Source organism: Schistocerca serialis, chromosome 4, assembly GCF_023864345.2.
Source record: "Schistocerca serialis cubense isolate TAMUIC-IGC-003099 chromosome 4, iqSchSeri2.2, whole genome shotgun sequence".
NCBI lineage: Eukaryota > Metazoa > Arthropoda > Insecta > Orthoptera > Acrididae > Schistocerca > Schistocerca serialis.
Window position 1 is genome coordinate 754,523,412 of NC_064641.1, and position 19,716 is coordinate 754,543,127.

Here is a 19,716-nt window from a genome sequence, read left to right on the forward strand (position 1 = left end):
GCCACTTGTTCCTGGCTTCCTTTCTCCTTTCCAGCACATCTGCACATTCCTTTCCAAACCAGATCTTGCCCACTGGGTTTCCCATGAGTGTTTCCTTTGCTGTATCCCTAACTGAGCTCTGGATGTTTCCCCACATTAGTTCAAGGTCCTGATTCGCGTCCATTTCACTGAGTGATTCAAAGAGGTTACTTAGTTGCAACTGGTATCCGGTCCTCATTGCCTCATCTTTCAGTTTCTCCACATGGTACCTTTCCACTCTTTTTAATCTAGGCCCCGTTCTTCCTTTACACTGTATGTTTAAACGGCCTCTGACCGGGAAATGATCACTCCCACTTTTGGCACCTCACGCTGTCTTAACGTCTAACACCCATCTCTTGGCTCTGAGATCAATGGCAACATGTTCTATTTGATTTACAGTTCTCCCATCTGGTGACACCCAGGTTCCTTTATGTATGTTTTTCCGCTGGAAGTTTGTGCTGGAGATGAACAACACTAATGATGTAGTGAAGTTGATGAACCTAACCCCATTGTCATTGCTTAGGTTGTGTAAACTGTGCCTTCCTGTTGTGTCTTGGAATATTTGTTCTTTCCCAACATTGGCATTCATATCACCAAGGAGGATCTTCAGGTGTCCATTTGGTATAGCGTCAATCACTGCCTCTAGCTGTGCATAGAACTCGTCTTTCACTTCACATTCGCTCTCCTCTGTAGGAGCATGACAGTTCACAAAAGTCGTCTTAATATGCTTTACGTCCATTGTTAGAACAGATATTCTTGGGTTGACCGAAACCAATTCTGAAACATTAGTAGCCAACGTCTTACTAACGCAGAAACCAATGCCTAACAGGTGACTTCGTTCACAGGCTCCACACAGAATTGTAAAGTTTTCAACATCAAAGCTCCCAGCATCGTCCCACCAGATTTCTTGCAGTGCAACTAGGTCTAGTTTGTACCTCTGAATTTCCTTGACCACACTGATTGCAGCTCCTGTCTTGTACAGACTCCTTACATTCCACGTTCCAAATCGTACACCGTTCCTTTGCCGTTGACGTCATCTATTTTTGTCAGTAATGTTCCGAGGCTTACTTGTAGTCTTGAAAGCATGTTTAATTTTTTTTATGAAGAGAGGGTGCTGGCCTCTCGTCCAACCTGCGGTGTTACCCTCACAGCTTACAGGACTTTTGGCTTTTCTTAAGGGGTGGGCTCCCCTCAGGAGTTGGGTTATAAGTAGGATTAAGAAAATTGTAAAGACGCCCTCGGGTCTCAAAACCTAATACTGTTGGGGTCAAAAAGGCAAGAGTTGGCCAAGGGAGGCCGATAGGGAAGGAGAAGTAGGGGTCTGACACAAGTAAGTGGAAGCAATGTCAGACTCAGCTCGGGTCCCCGTGGTCGCCACCCGCGTACTTCTAGCTGAAGTCTCCTGGGGAGAGTAAACAGTGCAAAATCGATTGAATAAGTAGCTGCAGCTAATGGAAAACACGAAGTGAAGAGTGACTGCCATTGAGGGTATTACATACAGTTATAGGCAATTTCTCTGATATGCGGTAACATGACAGGTGTGACCAGAGTTCATATATCTGCTTGCTGTTTGGTAAAGCCTCTCTGATCCTAAATCTATGTTTTTTCCTCCATGTAGCTGCCCTGGCAGCAGTAGTTGCCAGCTGACTGAGCTGAAGTATCAAGCCAGTGCTTCCACAACTGTTCTGGCTGTTTCCTGTGGAGGAATTGCAGGAACTGTAACTGGAATTGGTAATGACAGAGAAGTCTTGGTTTATACATAGTGAATGGAGTTTAGACCAGCAGCATATGTGGTAGTGGCTGTAACTCTGTTGGAGGCAATGGGAGCTGGTGGTGATAGGGTAAAATTCAAGTACCAACTCTATGATGAGCAGCTGGGTCACTACCCACTGCAATCAGCCTTGGCTATAATGACAGTCAGGATCTTGGAGACATCGTGTAGCATTGCTGCATATCTGGTGACTTCTGGCTCAGTACAGTGAGCCTTGAAAGAGATGCAAAACGCCTATTGTCTGTCAGTGTTATCCACCCTTCGCATAGGCTAAAAGTACATCTCACATGGCACCTCCCATGTGGAAATCCATCACCGATGAAGTTGACTTCATGGCAGCTCACAATATCATTGACAGCAGGATAGGAAGATGCACAGGTACATGAATGTGGTGGCAAACTGTTTAGACATGTCCAGTAATTGGAATAACATAGAATCCAAAAACAAATTTACTGTATCTGTAAGGATGGAAGGAAGATAAGGATTTAACATCCCACTGGTATTGACAACATTAGAGATGGAGCACAAACTTGAAATGTTTCAAGGATGGGGAAGGAAATTGGCCATGCTCTTTCAAAGGAACTATTCTGGCATTTGCCTTGAGTGATTTAGGAAAATCACATAAAACAAATCTGGATGGCCAGATGTGGATTGGAACTGTCGTCCCGAATGTGAGTTCAGTGTGCTAACCACTGTGCCACTCACTCGGTGTTTCTGTGTAGGAGAATGTAATGCTGTTAAGATGTGTAGTCAACATGTTCTTCATATATTGAGGTAATTTCTTACTAATAATACAATTCTTGGCAGGTGATATCAACTGTGAAGGCTCCTATTATTAGGATTTGGTAATTTTTGTATCCTACTAACATTTGTGAGGTCTGTGAGAATGCTGGAGAATCCAAACACTGATAGGTATCACAATTATGTGATTTATGCACTAGTATCAACTTGAAAATATGCAAGATGAGTACAAACATTCAGATCAAACAAAACACATGTAGTGGCACTCTATGTGGCTCCAGTTTGTGTGAACTTATTCTGTTGAAATCAACACATTATAGATGTATGGCCAGAGGCTGTGAGCAGAAACAATAATGTTAGAAAGTTACAGTGAAATTCCCTTGTCATCTCAGCTTAACACATGCTCCTCAAAGACAGAGCAATTGAGTATTAAATACGACTTTAAGCTGATGTTTCTGAAAAGAAAAGTTTATCATCCATGGGCATTATCAGTTTCGACTCACGGAAGTGAAGTTCTGCACAATGAAAGGAAATGATGATAGAGACAGGGAGGAGTACAGTTCTGTGGAAGACACAGCTGCTGTTCTTTGGCTTGAGCTGTCAATGGGAGAACAAGCATGTTCAGGTTTGCAGTTTTTGAGATTCTGAAACAGATGTATGACATATAGCACTTACTCCACTGAGGAATATATAAAAGTTTTAATGCATAACATGGGACCTGCTCATCTGGAAAGAAGCTAATTTTTAAACCCTACCACAGTGAGTTGGGATCTGATTTCTTCGATATTGTGTTATCAAAACTGAATCGGCACTTTCAAAGACCAGCAGTCCAAGGTGTATATGATAAATACAGTAGATTTTGGTGCTGATGAAATTTCAAAAAACCCAACACTACATAGTCCCCCTAATCCCTTTCTTTTAAACAAAGTAGTGGACATAAAAGAAATGTTTTAGTTCCTCAAATGACAGGTCAGTAGAGTCTCTCAATGAGTAAAGGAATCTTAGGGTGTAATGTCCCATCAATGATGAGATCATTTTTGACATACCATATGCTTGGATTTGGAATGGATGGGGAAGGAAATGAACTGCTTTCTTTTCACAGGAACAATCCCATCATTTGTTGCGACTAAAGGAAACTATGAAAAATCTAAATCATGATGGTGAGGCACAGATTTGAAACACCATTCTCTGGGTGTGAGACTGATGACTTAACTGCTGCCCTCTGTGACTTTCAATGGTGACAACTTATGGGACAACTGAAGAATTGTGGGCAGAGTGCACAACAAAAGGACACCTCACTGGAGCTTGGTTTCAACATCTTGACCCACATGGTGAAGATATGTGACTGGACTGAAGCTGATGACAGTGACAGTGGTTGTGCTGGCCAAAACTGCTTCATTTTATGAAGCTGGTTAGATAATCTAATGACTGCTAGGAATACAGAGATTGAAAATCTGAGCTCTTATGGTCAGTGTTAACCTCACTGGTACCTTCCTAGCCTCCCTGGTATATTTAGAGTGTGTGCAGAATAACATGGCAAGTAGATGTGTAATCGGTGGGGCATTCATGGGGAGCAGTAGTGGTACAGGTCAGGGGCAGTCGCTGGAGGGGAAATGCCAAGCACTGGAGGGCAGGTGCCATTTTGAACTGAAGACTGTGCTCATATTTTTATTTTTTGTAAATATTAAGTGCAGCCACACGATGCTCACACTTGCACGATGAACATTCAAATAGATCTACTGTCACCTCTACTTTGGGTAACACCTAAAAGAAATTCAGTTAAAAATACAACAAAAGCAACGACTTACTCTTGCCTGGCTTGTTAACCATTTGTAACTTTCAGAGAAGCAACAGGAGTGGAAAATTTTGAGTGCAACCCACATTTCATTGTTGTCATGCTAAAATTTACTTCTTTCCGCAAAACACAGCAGTGTTTTCACAATGTTACCTCCCTAGCATGTTGTACAGACACTATTGCAAGAGAGTTCTGAAACAGTGGTTTATTAAGTTTATTAAGTGAGGAACTGAGGAGAAGTAAGGTCAATAGCTTATGAAAAAGCACGTCCTTGATAGAAAATATACATGTAATGTTTCACTTATGTTGTTCCAAAACCTAAACAATTCCTCATTTTACTAGCTATCAACGGTCTTTAAAAATTACATTCTTTCATCAAAAAGTCTGTAGTCAGTTGAATAACACAGTAGGTAATTAAGTTTTGCATAATAACTATATGGAAAAACAGTCTCTTCTTTGCATGCTATCGTTTGGCATAATCTAATTTTGATATCTCAAATCATTTATGAAATATGTGGAATGTTGTGTATATTTCATTCGGGTTTTATTGCTGGCAGGTATGATAGCAAATGAATGTGCTACATCGGGTCAATTTTCCTGAAACTGGATGTGTAGTGATCGCCACCCAAGTCTAAAGAAAACTTCAATATGTTAGCTAAATTTCAAATGCAGCAGCACGTTATGCAATAACTATGACAATTAATGAAAAGATGGGCACATCATCAACAAATGACATATAAGGCTATAAATAATGCAAAAATGAATTATTTTTACTGTATAGTATCAGTAAAATCATTTGTGAAAATTTTCAGGGTGTATGCCTCAATTCTGTCCCTGCAGCGCATCACTGACCTGCCAACAGCTGGCAAAAAATGTTGGCCTCCCCTTCCGAACAAATGAATGAACTCGCGAAGCACACTGAACCAAAACTGGTTACTGTGCATCAGCCACCACATCCTACATGGACTCTAGTAACAAGATTAAGTGTGATCAAGCAGTGCCCACTTTCTAGTCATTCACAGAGCCAGTTGTCACAAGCTTGAAATGTTGGGGACTGAAGAGTAACCAGGAAGGATTGCCAAATCCATAAACCATATAAGCAAATGGTAAATTCCAGTACACATCCAAAATTCAAGAGTGAGTTCTAACAAATATAAATTGTGCACAATCTATAAAGTAAATATATGCAGCACGATCAAAACACAAAGTGAAATGTCTCTACCCTGAGCAGAGCTACTTGAGGGTATAGATTATGACTTCCATCTATGTAATAAAGTGGGCATAGCAACAATACTCTATGAGTATTCATGATCTTTGATGTGACAATAATATTGTTGTAGCTGCTCTGGCACTTGCTCAATGTTTACATCCCCTTCTTCCAACTACAATACAAAATGATCACATGTCAAAAATTTTCTGTGCTCTACATGTTTGTTTCTTCATAGATACTCACGAGTAAAAAAATGTCTATGTAGCCCACATACACTAACTTAACAGATTTATATAATTAACAGAGAAACTCTTTGGCAGATCCAAGAAGATTCAGCATCTTATTTTATTAGATAAGAATTGTTTTTACTTTTATCAGTTTGAACCACAATTTAAAGTTGTTCACAATTTTATCCCATTGACACGCTTTTTCTTGCAACATTAAAATCACTTCCTGGGAAATATTTGCAACACATCTTCAATATACACATCTAGGGAGAAAACTGCTGTGCTCTTACTGAGAATTTTATATTAATATTATTAAGATGCTGAATGTATTGGATGTCTAAAGCACTTCTTCTCATCATAAGTGTTCTTTATGTGATGTTCCCACTGTTGCACAAGATTATCCTAATCTATTGTCATTTTTTACATACCTTGTTATCATCCATAACAGTGTTGAGTGATTCAATCCACATTGGGTCGATGTCACCATCCAGTATAATCCATTTAGGGTTGTCGCCACCTAAGTTTGCTTGATCCCTCATTATAACAGAAAACAAACCTGCAACACAGTGGATGTATATTAGAGTTTTATGATGAGCCGCATGTCAAAATAGAATACAAGAATGCCTATTTTCAGAATCAAAGATTCCTTTATAAGTCCTAATGAAAACATTCTACTACAACGTTACTAACAGAAAAATAAAATAAATGAATAAAATGATTAAAAATATTGTGTTTGACTAAGTAAAACTTATTAACTCTTTTACATCTAAAAATCAAAAGCAAAATCAAGTAAAAACATTTCATTCAATAGAAGTTATAAAAAGCTGAAACTACACTGTCAACAGCAGCACCATTGCATGATGAGAGTGGCGACTGGGTGGGGATAAGGAGGAGGCTGGGGCGGGTGGGGGAGGGATAGTATGGTGGGAGTGGCGGACAGTGAAGTGTTGCAGTTTAGACGGAGGGTAGGAGAGAAGGTGCGGAGGGGGGAGGGTGTAAGTAGCGGAAAGGAGAGAAATAAAAATAAAAATAAATTAAAAGACTGGGTGTGGCGGTGAAATGACAGTTGTGTAGTGCTGGAATGGGAAAAGGGAGGGGTAAGGAAAGTGACTAATCAAGGTTGAGGCCAGGAGGGTTACGGGAACATAGAATGTATTGCAGAGAAAGTTCCCACCTCCGCAATTCAGAAAAGCTGGTGTTGGTGGGAAGGATCCATATGGCACAGGCTGTGAAGCAGTCATTGAGATGAGGAGTATCATGTTTGGCAGTGTGTTCAGCTACAGGGTGGTCCACTTTTTTTTGGCCACAGTTTGTCAGTGGCCGTTCATACGTTCCAACTACAAACCATGCCAAGTGATTCCATTCCCGCAATCCAGCAAGATCTCCAGTCACTACTCAAATCCTTAGGCCCATCCCAGAACCTCTCCCCGGAGTCTATCTCTGCTCCCATAGACCAACACCTTCAATCTATTACCTGGAACCCATCCTCCTATATAAAAGATACCAACCATTTCCTCGACCGACTCTTCAAAGTTGCTTTCCCCTTACCACACGGTGCCCTGCTCGTCACTATTGATGCCACCTCCCTGTACACTAACATTCCTAATGCCCATGGCATTACTGCCATCGAACACTACCTTTCCAGACGCCCTATGGATTCCAAACCAACAACCCCCTTCCTAGTCTCCATGACCAACTATATCCTCACCCACAATTACATCTCATTTGAAGGCATTACCTACAAACAAACCCGTGGCATGGCTATGGGCACCCACATGGCACCATCCTAAGCTAACCTATTTATGGGCCATCTAGAGGAATCCTTCCTAAAAACCCAGAATCCTAAACCCCTCACCTGGTTCACATTCTTTGATGACATCTTTGCTATGTGGATTGAAGGTGAGGACACCTTATTCACATTCCTCCAGAACCTCAACAACTTCTCCCCCCTTTGTTTCACCTGGTCCTACTCGGCCCAACAAGCCACCTTCCTAGATGTTGACCTCCACCTCAGAGATGGCTACATCAGTACCTCTGTCCATATCAAACCTACTAACCACCAGCAATACCTCCACTTCAACAGCTGCCACGCATTCCATAGCAAGAAGTCCCTTCCATATAGTCTAGTGACCCGTGGTCTTCACATCTGCAGTGACGAGCAGTCCCCCTCTACATATACTGAGGGTCTCACTGAAGCCTTCACCGACTGTAATTATCCTCCCCTCCTTGTACAAAAACAAATCTCCCGTGCCTTATCTTTCCAGTCTCCCACCACCTCCTAAAGTCCCATAGTCTGGCCACAGAGGATCATTCCCCTCGTAACTCAGAACCATCTGGGACTAGAGCAACTGAATTAATTCTCCGAAAGGGTTTCAATTACCTCTCGTCATGCCCTGAAATGAGAAATGTCCCACCCACTATCCTTCCCACCCCTTTCTACCATGGTTTTCTGCCGTCCATTGAACCTACACAATATACTCGTCCATCCTTACACAAACCCTGCTCCCAATCCCTTACCTCATGGCTCATACCCCTGTAATAGACCTAGATGTAAGACCTGTCCCATACATCCTCCTACCACCACCTACTCCAGTCCGGTCACTAACATCACCTATCCCATCAAAGGCAGGGCCACCTGTGAAACCAGTAATGTGATTTACAAGCTAAGCTGCAACCACTGCATTCTATGTGGGCATGACAACCAACAAGCTGTCTGTCCACATGAATGGCCGCTAAACAAACTGTGACCAAAAAACAAGTGGACCACCCTGTAGCTGAACACGCTGCCAAATATGATACCCCTCTTCTCAATGACTGCTTCACAGCCTGTGCCATATGGATCCTTCCCACGAACGCCAGCTTTTCTGAATTGCGCATGTGGGAACTTTGCCTGTAATACACCCTATGTTTCCGTAACCCTCCTGGCGTCAACTTTCATTAGTCACTGTCCTCACCCATCCAGCCCTCTCCCTGTTCCCATTCCAGCACTACACAGCCGTCATTTCACCGCCACACCCAGTCTTTTAATTTATTTTTATTTTTATTTCTCCCCTTTCCACTACTCACCCCCTTCCCCCCCTCCGCATCTTCTTTCCCACCCTCCGTCCAAACTGCAACACTTCACTGTCCGCCACTCCCACCATGCTATCCCTCCCCCTCCCCACCCAGCCTCCTCCTTACCCCCACCCAGTCGCCACTCCCACCACGCACTGGTGCTGCTGCTCGCAGTGTAGTTTCAGCTCTCTGAGACTGCAAACTTGTGTGCAAGTTGCACTTGCATGAGCATGAGTGTGTTTGTACATGTGTGTATGTGTGTCCACTGCTGACAAAGGCCTTAATGGTCGAAAGTTATGATTGTGTGAATCTTTTTATTCTGCCTATCGCGACTCAGCTTCTCTGCTATATGGTGAGTAGCAACTTTAATTCTCTCATATTGTTGCATTCCATCCTGGATTTTCCATTGTTTGAAGTTATAAAAAGAAAGAAATCAGGATAAACAGAACGGAAAGAACTTCTCAGTTGCTGTTTTGATGGGACTTGGAAAGACAACTGCGGTTCTGTGTAGTCAGCAAGAATCGCCAGTTCACTTTGCATAAAGTAATTTGTACAGAATGAAATGACACACACACTCACACACTAGAGGCAGATGCACATGATTAAATGAAAAGAAAACAGAATAAAGTTGTTTAAATGCTATAAAGTTTTTACACATACAAGAAGAAAACCTATGAAGTTATTTGTTCTTCAGAGAATGGCAAAGTTGATCAAAGAAAAATAAAGTAATAGTTTTTCTGATATACTACAGCAAAAAATATTAAAGTTGCTGAGTTGATGGAAGTGGAGATCAATACATATCCAATATAATTAACTTGTTAATTCATTGTCAATTGTAGCTTGGGTACAACACAATAAGAATTAATTATATTATGAGCCAATTTCAGCATTAGAAGTCCTAACCATCATATGTGCGCCACCTATGGAGCATATCATTATCTAGCTAAGCCTTGCATACACACTACCTGACACAAAAAGCGAAGCACCCAGAAGACATGATTGTATGTCAATGTAACTTTGTACATGTACATACCATTGGTGGGTACGTAAATAACTTAAGTTGAATTTCATGTGGCAGGTAGAACAGCAATCAGAGTTCTGCTGTTGTTCATGTTTAATGTTGTCAACAGGCCTTGTAGGATATATAGTTGGCAGGAACAGCATCAGATGTTGAGTGATCACTGTGAAGGACATGCGGATGTGTACTCATGTGAGACATCATCATTAGCACCTCACAGAGTTTGAAAGGGGTCTCACTGTGTGTCTCAATTTGGCTGGCTTTCCAATTGTGTAATATCCAGATTCATGCACCATTCAGATGTGACAGTCACCCGATGTTGGGCTGACTGGGAAAGTGAGGGCCAGCATATTTGTCATCTAGTTTCCCGTGGGCCACTTCTGATAACCACAAGGGAGGATCACGGATCACCATGGTGTGTACCAAGCATATAATAAACCGTTCACATCTGTACCTCCCAACGAAGAATGAGTAATGGACTTCCTACAATATTTTGTATCATCCTGCACCTGTGGTCAGAAACTGGCATCATCTGGACTAGGGAATGACTGTCCTATGTGGAGGCTACTGTTTATACCACAACACAAATGGTTGCCACTGGAGTGGTGCCAATACCATAAGGAGTGGACTGCTGATGAATGGCACCACACTGTGTTTCAGTGAAGAACCTTTGTTTGCACTACCCCATATAACCATCGCTGTGAGTATGGTGGTGACCTCATAATAAGATCTGTTTCTTCCAATTTTCTGAAGAGACACTTTGGTGCTACTCCTGGTGTCAAGGTATGCACAGACCTTGGGTTTGACTATACGTCATGGATGATAGTGACTCAGGGAACACTGACAGCATAGCAGTATTTCACAAACATCATGAATACTCATGTGTTTTCAAAAGAAAAGTGCTAGTCCACACAAGGTGTGTGTCTCTGTGAACTGTTCACATGGTGTTAAGGTAACCCAGTGGCTGCCAAGATCTCCAGAATTGTCCCTACAGAACATGTGTGAGGCCAGTTCAGACTTCAACTCTGTCCCAGGGCCAGTAAGCAGGATACCAAGAACTAATTACAACAGTTGTGGACCAGCTTGCCTCAGGATTAAAGGAGTGCAACCTCATGCTGTTAAGTGTGCTCATACAGTGAAGTTCTTAGTACATTTTAGTCAATTTCATAATCACTGAAATAACCTCACATATCCTCTCAACCTATGGCAATTCATTTTCTTTTCTCCTCCACACTGTACATTTTTTGTTAGACAGCGTATGATGACAATTTCAGAATTTAAATAAATGTCAAAGGAAGTTATTCTAGACTTTCGTGCATGATGTCAACCATTTTAAAGACAACAGAGATAAACATAAGAAAACAATTTTTGATAAATTACATGTTTTTTCCATGATGCCAGAAAGGGAAAATTGGTAGGAAAACATGAATAAATATAGAAAAGGATGGGAAAAAGTTCCCAGGTAAGTTTGGCTTCCTAAATGAACTTCCAATGTGAAATTTGTATTCTAGCAATAAATAAATAAATAAATTTGAAATGACTGCTATCACATGTAAAAGAGCAAATGAGAGCCCACATACATGTATAGTTATGTTGGTCACACCAAACGTCTTTACAGGTTGCAGATATAAAGGTTGGAATGGGACTAGAACTGCTAGGCTTCGGTCCTAGACAGATATTTCAGCAGTCTTCTAATAGTACTTTAGATTAATATCATATATATAACAGTGAATATCTTTTGGAGAGGAGCCTGCCAACATTTGCACTGCTTTTTTATGGTTTTACATGATATGGGTTGGGTTGTCTTGGGGGAGGAGACCAGACAGCGAGGTCATCGGTCTCATCGGATTAAGAAAGGAAGAGGAAGGAAGTCGGCTGTGCCCTTTCAAAGGAACCATCCCAGCATTTGCCTGGAGCGATTTAGGGAAATCATGGAAAACCTAAATCAGGATGGCCGGACTCGGGATTGAACCGTCGTCCTTCCGAATGTTACATGATATGGCTGTCATGAGACTTGTTTGAGCCTTCTACATTCAATGGTATTGTTAATATTTGACTGGTTAATGCTAGATATTACATTTCAGTTTCTGGAATATTTTATGCACTTCCTTCAGAGGAAAATAATGCAGACAATAAATATGGGAAAGCACATGAAGTAAGAGAAAATGACAAAGAAAAATAAAAATCAATCCAAAATCATAACCCAAGAAAGTTAAAAGATACCAAAAGGGAGCTGCAAGTAACATTAGACTAGAATAACTGACTGGTAGGTCGTTAGCATGAACTAAAATTTGGCAGAAATGAAAAAGGTACAGAATGAAACAAGATAACAATAGGGCAAAAAATGAGGTAAGGAGGAAACTGAGAGAGAGTGAATTATACGCATTATCATGGAAACAAAAAATTCATCAACATAATTAAACAGGAAAATGAACAGAAAAAATTGAAGGAAATAAAGGGACAAGAAGCTAGCATGTGTGAAGGTCAGGAGGAAGCCAAGGCCAATTACATACTGAACATTACTTTTCATTTATGCAGACCTGAAACACTGGCATTAGAGGGGCAGGTCCTAATGACCTGAACACAGCAAAACAAATATCCTTGTCCTTGCTTTTACATTTTAGAAAATCTTTGACAAAAAGATGCTGCATACAATCATTATAGATCAAGTGGATAATCTGACATATAACTCTCACTTGGGTTACAAATTCTTGCAAGCAGCTACAATGAATATTGTGGTACTTTTGGGCTGTGTATGGTAGGTTGGTCATTCAAGTGAGGTTTGAAACCATGAATGCCTACAGAAAAACTGTCTCCAATAACAAAACCCTATATCTGGTTGCTTAATATGTGTGGAACATAAATGGATTAGATTTGCACTTGATTCATGACTTTGAACCTACCTGCCAAAATAAATGCTCCTTGATAGGTACTTGTTTCTTACTGTCCACTAAATGGATTAGATTGGCACTTGATTCATGACTTTGAACCTACCTGCCAAAATAAATGCTCCTTGATAGGTACTTGTTTCTTACTGTCCACTAGCTTTTTTTTCTTTTGTTGTTCCTTAGCTCTCTTCAATAGTTTTCACTTGCAGCTACAGTTCTCATATTTGATGTATTGACTCTGTGAAGCTCATCATTGATACACTGGAGGCTGGATACTAGTTGTTATACTTTGTTACTCATCTTAGATCTTTTGCATTCCCTAATACTTTGTACAGAGTAATACCTTCTTGCCTCCAGTGTCTGCCTGTGAACCTTTTCATCATTATTTTTCCCAAGTTTTATCTGTTTCTTAAGTCTGACAAATACACTGATTAAAATACGTTAAAAGTTTAGGAATATGAGTCGCTGTAAAACTTCGCTCAGCTGATTCTGTTTTCAGTTTTTTACCAGCTATGTTCACCACTTCTGAAAATTATTGACAATAAGGCTTTCATTCTCATGGGGCTGTGAAGTAATCATAATAAATGAGTCTCAAATTAAAAGACTACATCTTACATAACTTTTGTCTGGGTCATTACGCATGAATTACACTGGCACCATTACGTTAAGTGTGTATTTCTGCAAGTTTGTCTTTCAACAATTAAAAGTAAATAATAAAAATGTAATATGTAAAGCGTCTAAAAACAGATTGAATTAGACTAACTTTCTGACTTGCTACCCCCTAAAACTAGAACAACTAACCAAAAGCATAATATTACAGGCAATTGTTAGAAATGACTGCTCTGTTGGTACCTATTACCTAATTGTGGATAAAAAGGAAGATAAAGCTGTCTTCAACCCAAAGGCTGGTTTGAACACCATGGTGATTTAATAGGCATGGTCCTATTGGATGTAGTATGTCCTTGCCTTGCTCCTACTTTTCAAGTGACTTACTACAAGGGGTCCCAAAGTTTAATGTGGACTCTGAACCACAGTGTAAAATATTAGAAGATGTAGAGAAAATGATACAGATGGGAGAAGGGGGCATCCAAGAGGAGCCCTCTTGGATCAAATCCTTAAGATTCATAATATTTGACTGTGGCACTCTCTCACTTGCTGAGTTAATGAATAACAGTGACACGTTTCTTCTAATTTGATTATAATATGAGACTAGCCTAACACATTATGTGCTAAAAACCTTAAAAGTAGATTTTACTTCGGTAGTTTCTGTTAGAGGAATTAATAATGAGATGAGGTATCTGAAATATTGGGTCCAGTGAACTGAACAAAGCTATTATTCTACAACTTATGAATAAATAATTCTCTGACTTACCATCTTTCCATTCACGAGTATTTGGATTTATAATTCCAAAGAGTTCATCGTTTGTAACAGCTTTTGGATTAAGGTCATTGAATACTGGCTTGCGTTTCATATTCACATATGTTCGTAGAAGTGTTTTCCACACCTGTGTCTTTCCCGTCCCAGCATTTCCCACAACAAACACTGAGTGGCGTACTTCTAGCAGCTCCTCAAGCTGTACCACCTGCGGAGATAATTGGTTTGATTACAGAGCTTTATGTGTCTCACATATAAAATGTAAACCTTTTAGACTTAGTTATCACAGTAATAAGAATGTGGGTTTTCATTTCAAACATTCTATATTATATATAAAAAAGGCAGATTCTGTTCAGAAATACACTACATTCACAGACAGATGGGCTACCCAATATTTAGCTATAAGCTGGTGTCACAACTTCCAGTATATCTGATAGACACCCATGAAGTAAATGAAAACATTACTCCTGGATTTCTGGCACTAAATTCATTCTCCAAGGCAGAAAAGAGGATATTGTTAGGCGAAATTGGGGATGGCAAGAAGTAGTGGAAGATCACTCAAAACCCAGATTAAAAGTGATCAATCTCGTCTCAGTAGGACAAGATCTGTGCCTCCTTTTACCCTCAGATGGAGTGGGTTTCTCTTCATCTGATTTCTGGGTGAACTGCCCATACCTCCCCACCCTCCCTTCTGTCAATGAAGACAAAAGCTAGAGATAAGATCTTTAATTATTTTATGTGTGTCTTATTTGCTGCACAGGGAGTTGGACCCCCTGACAGTTAGTACTGAGAATCCATACTATTCTACACATTAGCATGAAACTATTGTAACACTCCACAATCCCGTTCCCTGAATAAGGTGTCATAGGTGATAAAAAAATTAGAAGATTTGAAGAGATTCATCAAATATTCAATATAACTTCTCTGCACTATTGCCCGAAAATTGTAATCAGTAAGTAGCTTCCTAATGAGAAAATGCAAACAAACTCACATTGTTTTGTCCTATTGAAACAACAATTGGGGGCACTGACATGGGAAACACATAAGGCACAAAAACTAGATTTTTCAGAGGTGAAAATATTTGTAGGCATGTTAAAAAGGAGTTTCAGAGGTATAATGGGGTATTCACATACCACAAACACATGAAATTTTGCCCAATATTATCAATATGCAGCCACGTATTACAGCTGGACAACCATCTACAACGAAACAAATTAAAATGGATCCGTGTTGCATGAATATCACCTTCTACATGTCCATACAACTTGTGCAGTTGGTATTTAAAGGCATTTGAGATTTACTGCTGTCATCTATGAGGGTTTCCACAGCTTTTTCTAATTTTCATGGATGCAATTCTCAATCACTGACGCATCTCAAATTCACTAGTGCTACATTTAATTTCTCTTTAGTCACAAGTTTGACATATTTGAATGAGGATGGCGTAATGAAAGGTATTTGAATTTCTTCCCAAACACACATGAGAGAACCACTGATCAATGCTGATTGTGGGATGAGCTACTTCCTTAGATGTTTAAATCTGGACCTTAGAAAAGCCTATCTCAGTTTCGTCATAAATAATGACTTTCTTATGTTGAAAAAGAGAAAATGTGAGCTTTGATGAGAACATTAGTCTATCTTATGTATTTCAACTTATAGTTATAAGACTGTAGGTTATTTCCTTAGAGGTATTGTTAAATGATGTCCACTGTTTTCTTTTTCATGACAAATGTGACAATATGTCTGCTAGAGAGACCCAAAACTGATTTAAATGACTGTCTGAATACTTGAAGGCGACTGAGAGGCATTAGTAACATATGGTTATTGACACCTGTCCCCTAGAGGATTCAGATATGGGATCATCATCATATGGCTGAGGAGAATACCTACAAAGAAATTATTACCTTATGTGACAACAAGAATTGGTTACTTATTGATATGTAAGGAACTGCTTTTTCTTTTTAAATAAAAAAAAGTCATAGGTCTGTAATATGTCTGCCATGAAACAGATGTTTTATTTTTTTGTCAGCAAATGGTTTTCCATGTTAATATCTTAGTTAACACATTGACTGCCATGAGGCCATCACTGAATATGGCAGAGCCTCACATTTGATTCAGCCACACACTGCCAGTACTGACAAGGCCAATGTGGTTCATGTGAACAAAAAGATTTGTAAACCACATAAAATAAAGTTATTTCGCTCCATCCTGATTTATAGATGTCCTTTATGGTCAAAATCTGGATGCCTGCAGATAAATCACATCTTACTGTAACATGTGAATTCAGTGTACCTTGAAGACATTGACTAATGCAGGATATTTATTTCACAATGAGAATTGGAAACAAAAACTAATTGTTAATAGTATGTAAACTATTGAACTGCAATGTTATTTGCAGTGTAATGCTACTCGCAAGTGACATCTTTAGGGCAGTCACTGACTTATTTTTCTCTCTGTTTTTATATATGTTTTATTCTGTTGTTGAATGTGCCATTTAATGGAGTTGCATAAGTTGCAGTTTAGTTTTTATGTTGCAGTTAAGTTAATTGCCTAGCCCCACAACATTTGATGACTCTGACATGGTTTCTGATAGTCACTAATGTGAAATTTGACAGTCACTAACACTTGGTATCCCGTCAAGTCACACTAAGTACGAACATCTGCAACCATGTCACCGATCTTCTGTGCCCCTGTTCACCCTAACTCCATGATGTCAGACCTGCCACCAACTACAGACATGTTTAACAGTCCACTAATTAATCACATGACAGTAAACCCATAGCCATTTTGGCAACAGAATCCATGCTGTGGTTTATGCAACTACAGAGTCTGTGCTAACGCATGTAACTACAGACGACATGAAGTACAGTTATGTAGTTGCTGCACTCAATGAAAATATGGTCACAGAAGTACAAGACATTCTGGCATCACCACTGAGCACTGGTCATTATTTAATCATCAAGAACACCCTGATTGCCTTGCTCTCGCAGTCTTGAGGTGAAGAAGTTGGAAAAACTACTCCACACTGAAGAGCTAGTCGATCACACTCCATTGCAGCTACATGATGACTGCATACATTAGTGAACAGTGCAGTGAGTAATGACATTCTGAGGAATATTTGGCTAACACATCAAAGATAATCATTAAAAATAATTATCGTCCACCCGGACCTCTCCCATTATCAGAAGGATACACCTACTGCCTTACAGCCATCGATCATTTTACACGCTGCTCTGAAGCATTCCCAATCACCAACATTACCATAGAAACTGTTGTGTTTGTGTTCTTCTGGGGATGGATCAGCCATTTCTGTGTGCCTCTAGGAATTACAACAGAGCACGGTAAACAATTTGAGCCATATTTGGCATCCTACTGCGTATGAAGCAGAACAGGACTACAGCTTAACAATGTGCAGTGAATGCTTTAGTTGAAGAGCATCACTGCCAACTGAAAGTGTCACTTCGATGTCATGACTCACAGTGGTGGACAGAGATGTTGCCTGGGTCTCAATGTGTCACAGAGAGGAGGCCTGAAAGCCATGACTGTGGAACTTGTTTATGGCCAGCTGATATGACTGTCTGGCGACTTCTTTGCAAATGTGTCAAATGACTGCATTACTCCATCAGATTTCAGACAAAAGCTGCATACGTAAATCTGGCAACAGCACACTGTGACACGGACTTGACAAATACTCCAGCTGCTCCACCATTCATTACAGGTCAGCCACAATAGACGTAAAAGTCAATCTCTAATGTACTGTCAGCAGCCTATGCATGACCCATTGTTACCTCATCCAGATGGCATTTCCCATTCGACAGAAAATATTGTTGACACTAAGGGGGGAGTGGTGAAGTGCAGTGTAATGCTACACACAAATGATAATTATTTTTGAAGATTATCTTTGGTGCAGTCACTGACTTACGTCTTCTCTCTATTTATGTATATATGTTTTATTCTACATAAAAGTTTTCTGGGTAGGGTACCACGTCATAATGTATAAAACTACTGCAACTGGAGAAAAACCAATGTTTCGGCCACAGTTGCAACAGCCTTCTCTGGGTCTACTGGTGCATTCTAGCTATGCAGTGTTCCTTATATTTTGTTGTTACTGTTCAATGTGCAAGCCATTATGTCATAAAAGACAGTTTGTTTCATTGGTCACTTAAGGAAGAAGAAGAGGGAACTTTATTTTAATAGGTTATTGCAGAGGACCGGTTCCCGTGAGATTACCAAAGTTAAGCGCTGTCGGGTGTGGTCGGCACTCGGATGGGTGACCATCCGGGCTGCCATGTGCTGTTGCCATTTTTCGGGGTGCACTCAGCCTCGTGATGCCAATTGAGGAGCTACTCAACCACATAGTAGCGGCTTCGGTCAAGAATATCATCATAACGACTGGGAGAGCAATGTGCTGACCCCATACCCCTCCTACCTGCATCCTCCACTGAGGATGACACGGCGGCCGGATGGTCCCGGTAGGCTACTCATGGCCTGAAGACTGAATGCTTTATTGCGGAGGAGAGAGAACGTAACCTCTGCTGTCTATTGGCTCTTGTGTTATGTGCCCTGACTGGTCGTCACTGTCAAATGAGAAGTTGACTGCTGTTTACCAAATGCTGCATGTCGGCCATGCGGCAGCAGTTACTCGCCGGTAGTGCTCATGCCTCGTGTTGACAGTGCGGTCAATTGGGCTCTGATTGCTGGCAGCCAAGAAGGGGCAAGCCTGAGTCCATCCTCTCTATTCATGTTATTAGGATATTTAAGTATATCGATGGCCTCTCAATTTTGCGTTTCGTCGTAACTGCCTGCTTGGCCAACACACACAGGCTTCGCTGAATTTTATTTCTTTTCCGCAGTCTTGCTGATGTTCTGCCACTGCAGATTTGTTGTGTTGCCTTAGATGCATATAGCGCTCGTGTTCCCGAATGCGCATTGCTATTGGCCTGCCAGTCTCGCCAATGTATGCCTCTCCACATTCACATTCCACACCTGCAGTGTTTAATGCATCCAGCTTGTCCTTGGTGGAGCCTAGCACATCCTGGATCCTGTGACCACTATGAAAGACAGGCTGCATCCCACCCCGAAGAAGGTGTTTGCCTATTCAGTCAGTAACATTTTCCACATAAGGTAAGCGCACTGTTGGCTGCAGTTTCTCTATTTCTTGCTTATCTTTCTTACTTGGTTTCGTCGACTAGGCTGTGTGGATCAACTTATGGCTGTAGCATTGGGTGGAAACGTTGTGCATCGCCTTTTAAGTTCATATGTTATGTTTTGGGCATCGCTTAGGTGCTGTGCATGGATTGCCAAAGAACAGATGACTGAGTTCTTCTGCGCTGGGTGGTGGTAGGACTTGGTGTGCAGATACCTGTCTGTATGTGTTGGCTTGCGATATACTCTGTGCCCCAGTGTGATCTCCGTTGTACTGCATACTTCGACGTCTGTCCTGTATACTTCGTCTTGGCTACCAGCAATCAGAGCCCAACAGACCACACTGTCAACACAAGGCTCGAGCACTACTGGCAAGTAACTGTCACCGTGTGGACGACGTCCAGCATTTGGTAAACAGCAGCCAACTTCTCATTCGATGCTGACCTCCAATCATAGCACATAACACAGGAGCCAATA

At 40.8% G+C, this 19,716-nt stretch overlaps 1 protein-coding gene across 1 annotated transcript in view; it reads right to left on the reverse strand.

The window, feature by feature from the left end:
• The window catches only part of LOC126474748 (dynein beta chain, ciliary-like), a 734,368-nt gene that overhangs the window by 333,017 nt on the left and 381,635 nt on the right, over positions 1-19,716 (reverse strand). Inside the window, exons 40-41 of the mRNA XM_050102225.1 lie at positions 14,095-14,305; positions 6,191-6,318 (exon numbers count right to left, since the gene is read on the reverse strand). Of these exons, the coding sequence (XP_049958182.1) occupies positions 6,191-6,318; positions 14,095-14,305 (339 nt within the window). The remainder of the gene's footprint in view (positions 1-6,190; positions 6,319-14,094; positions 14,306-19,716) is intronic.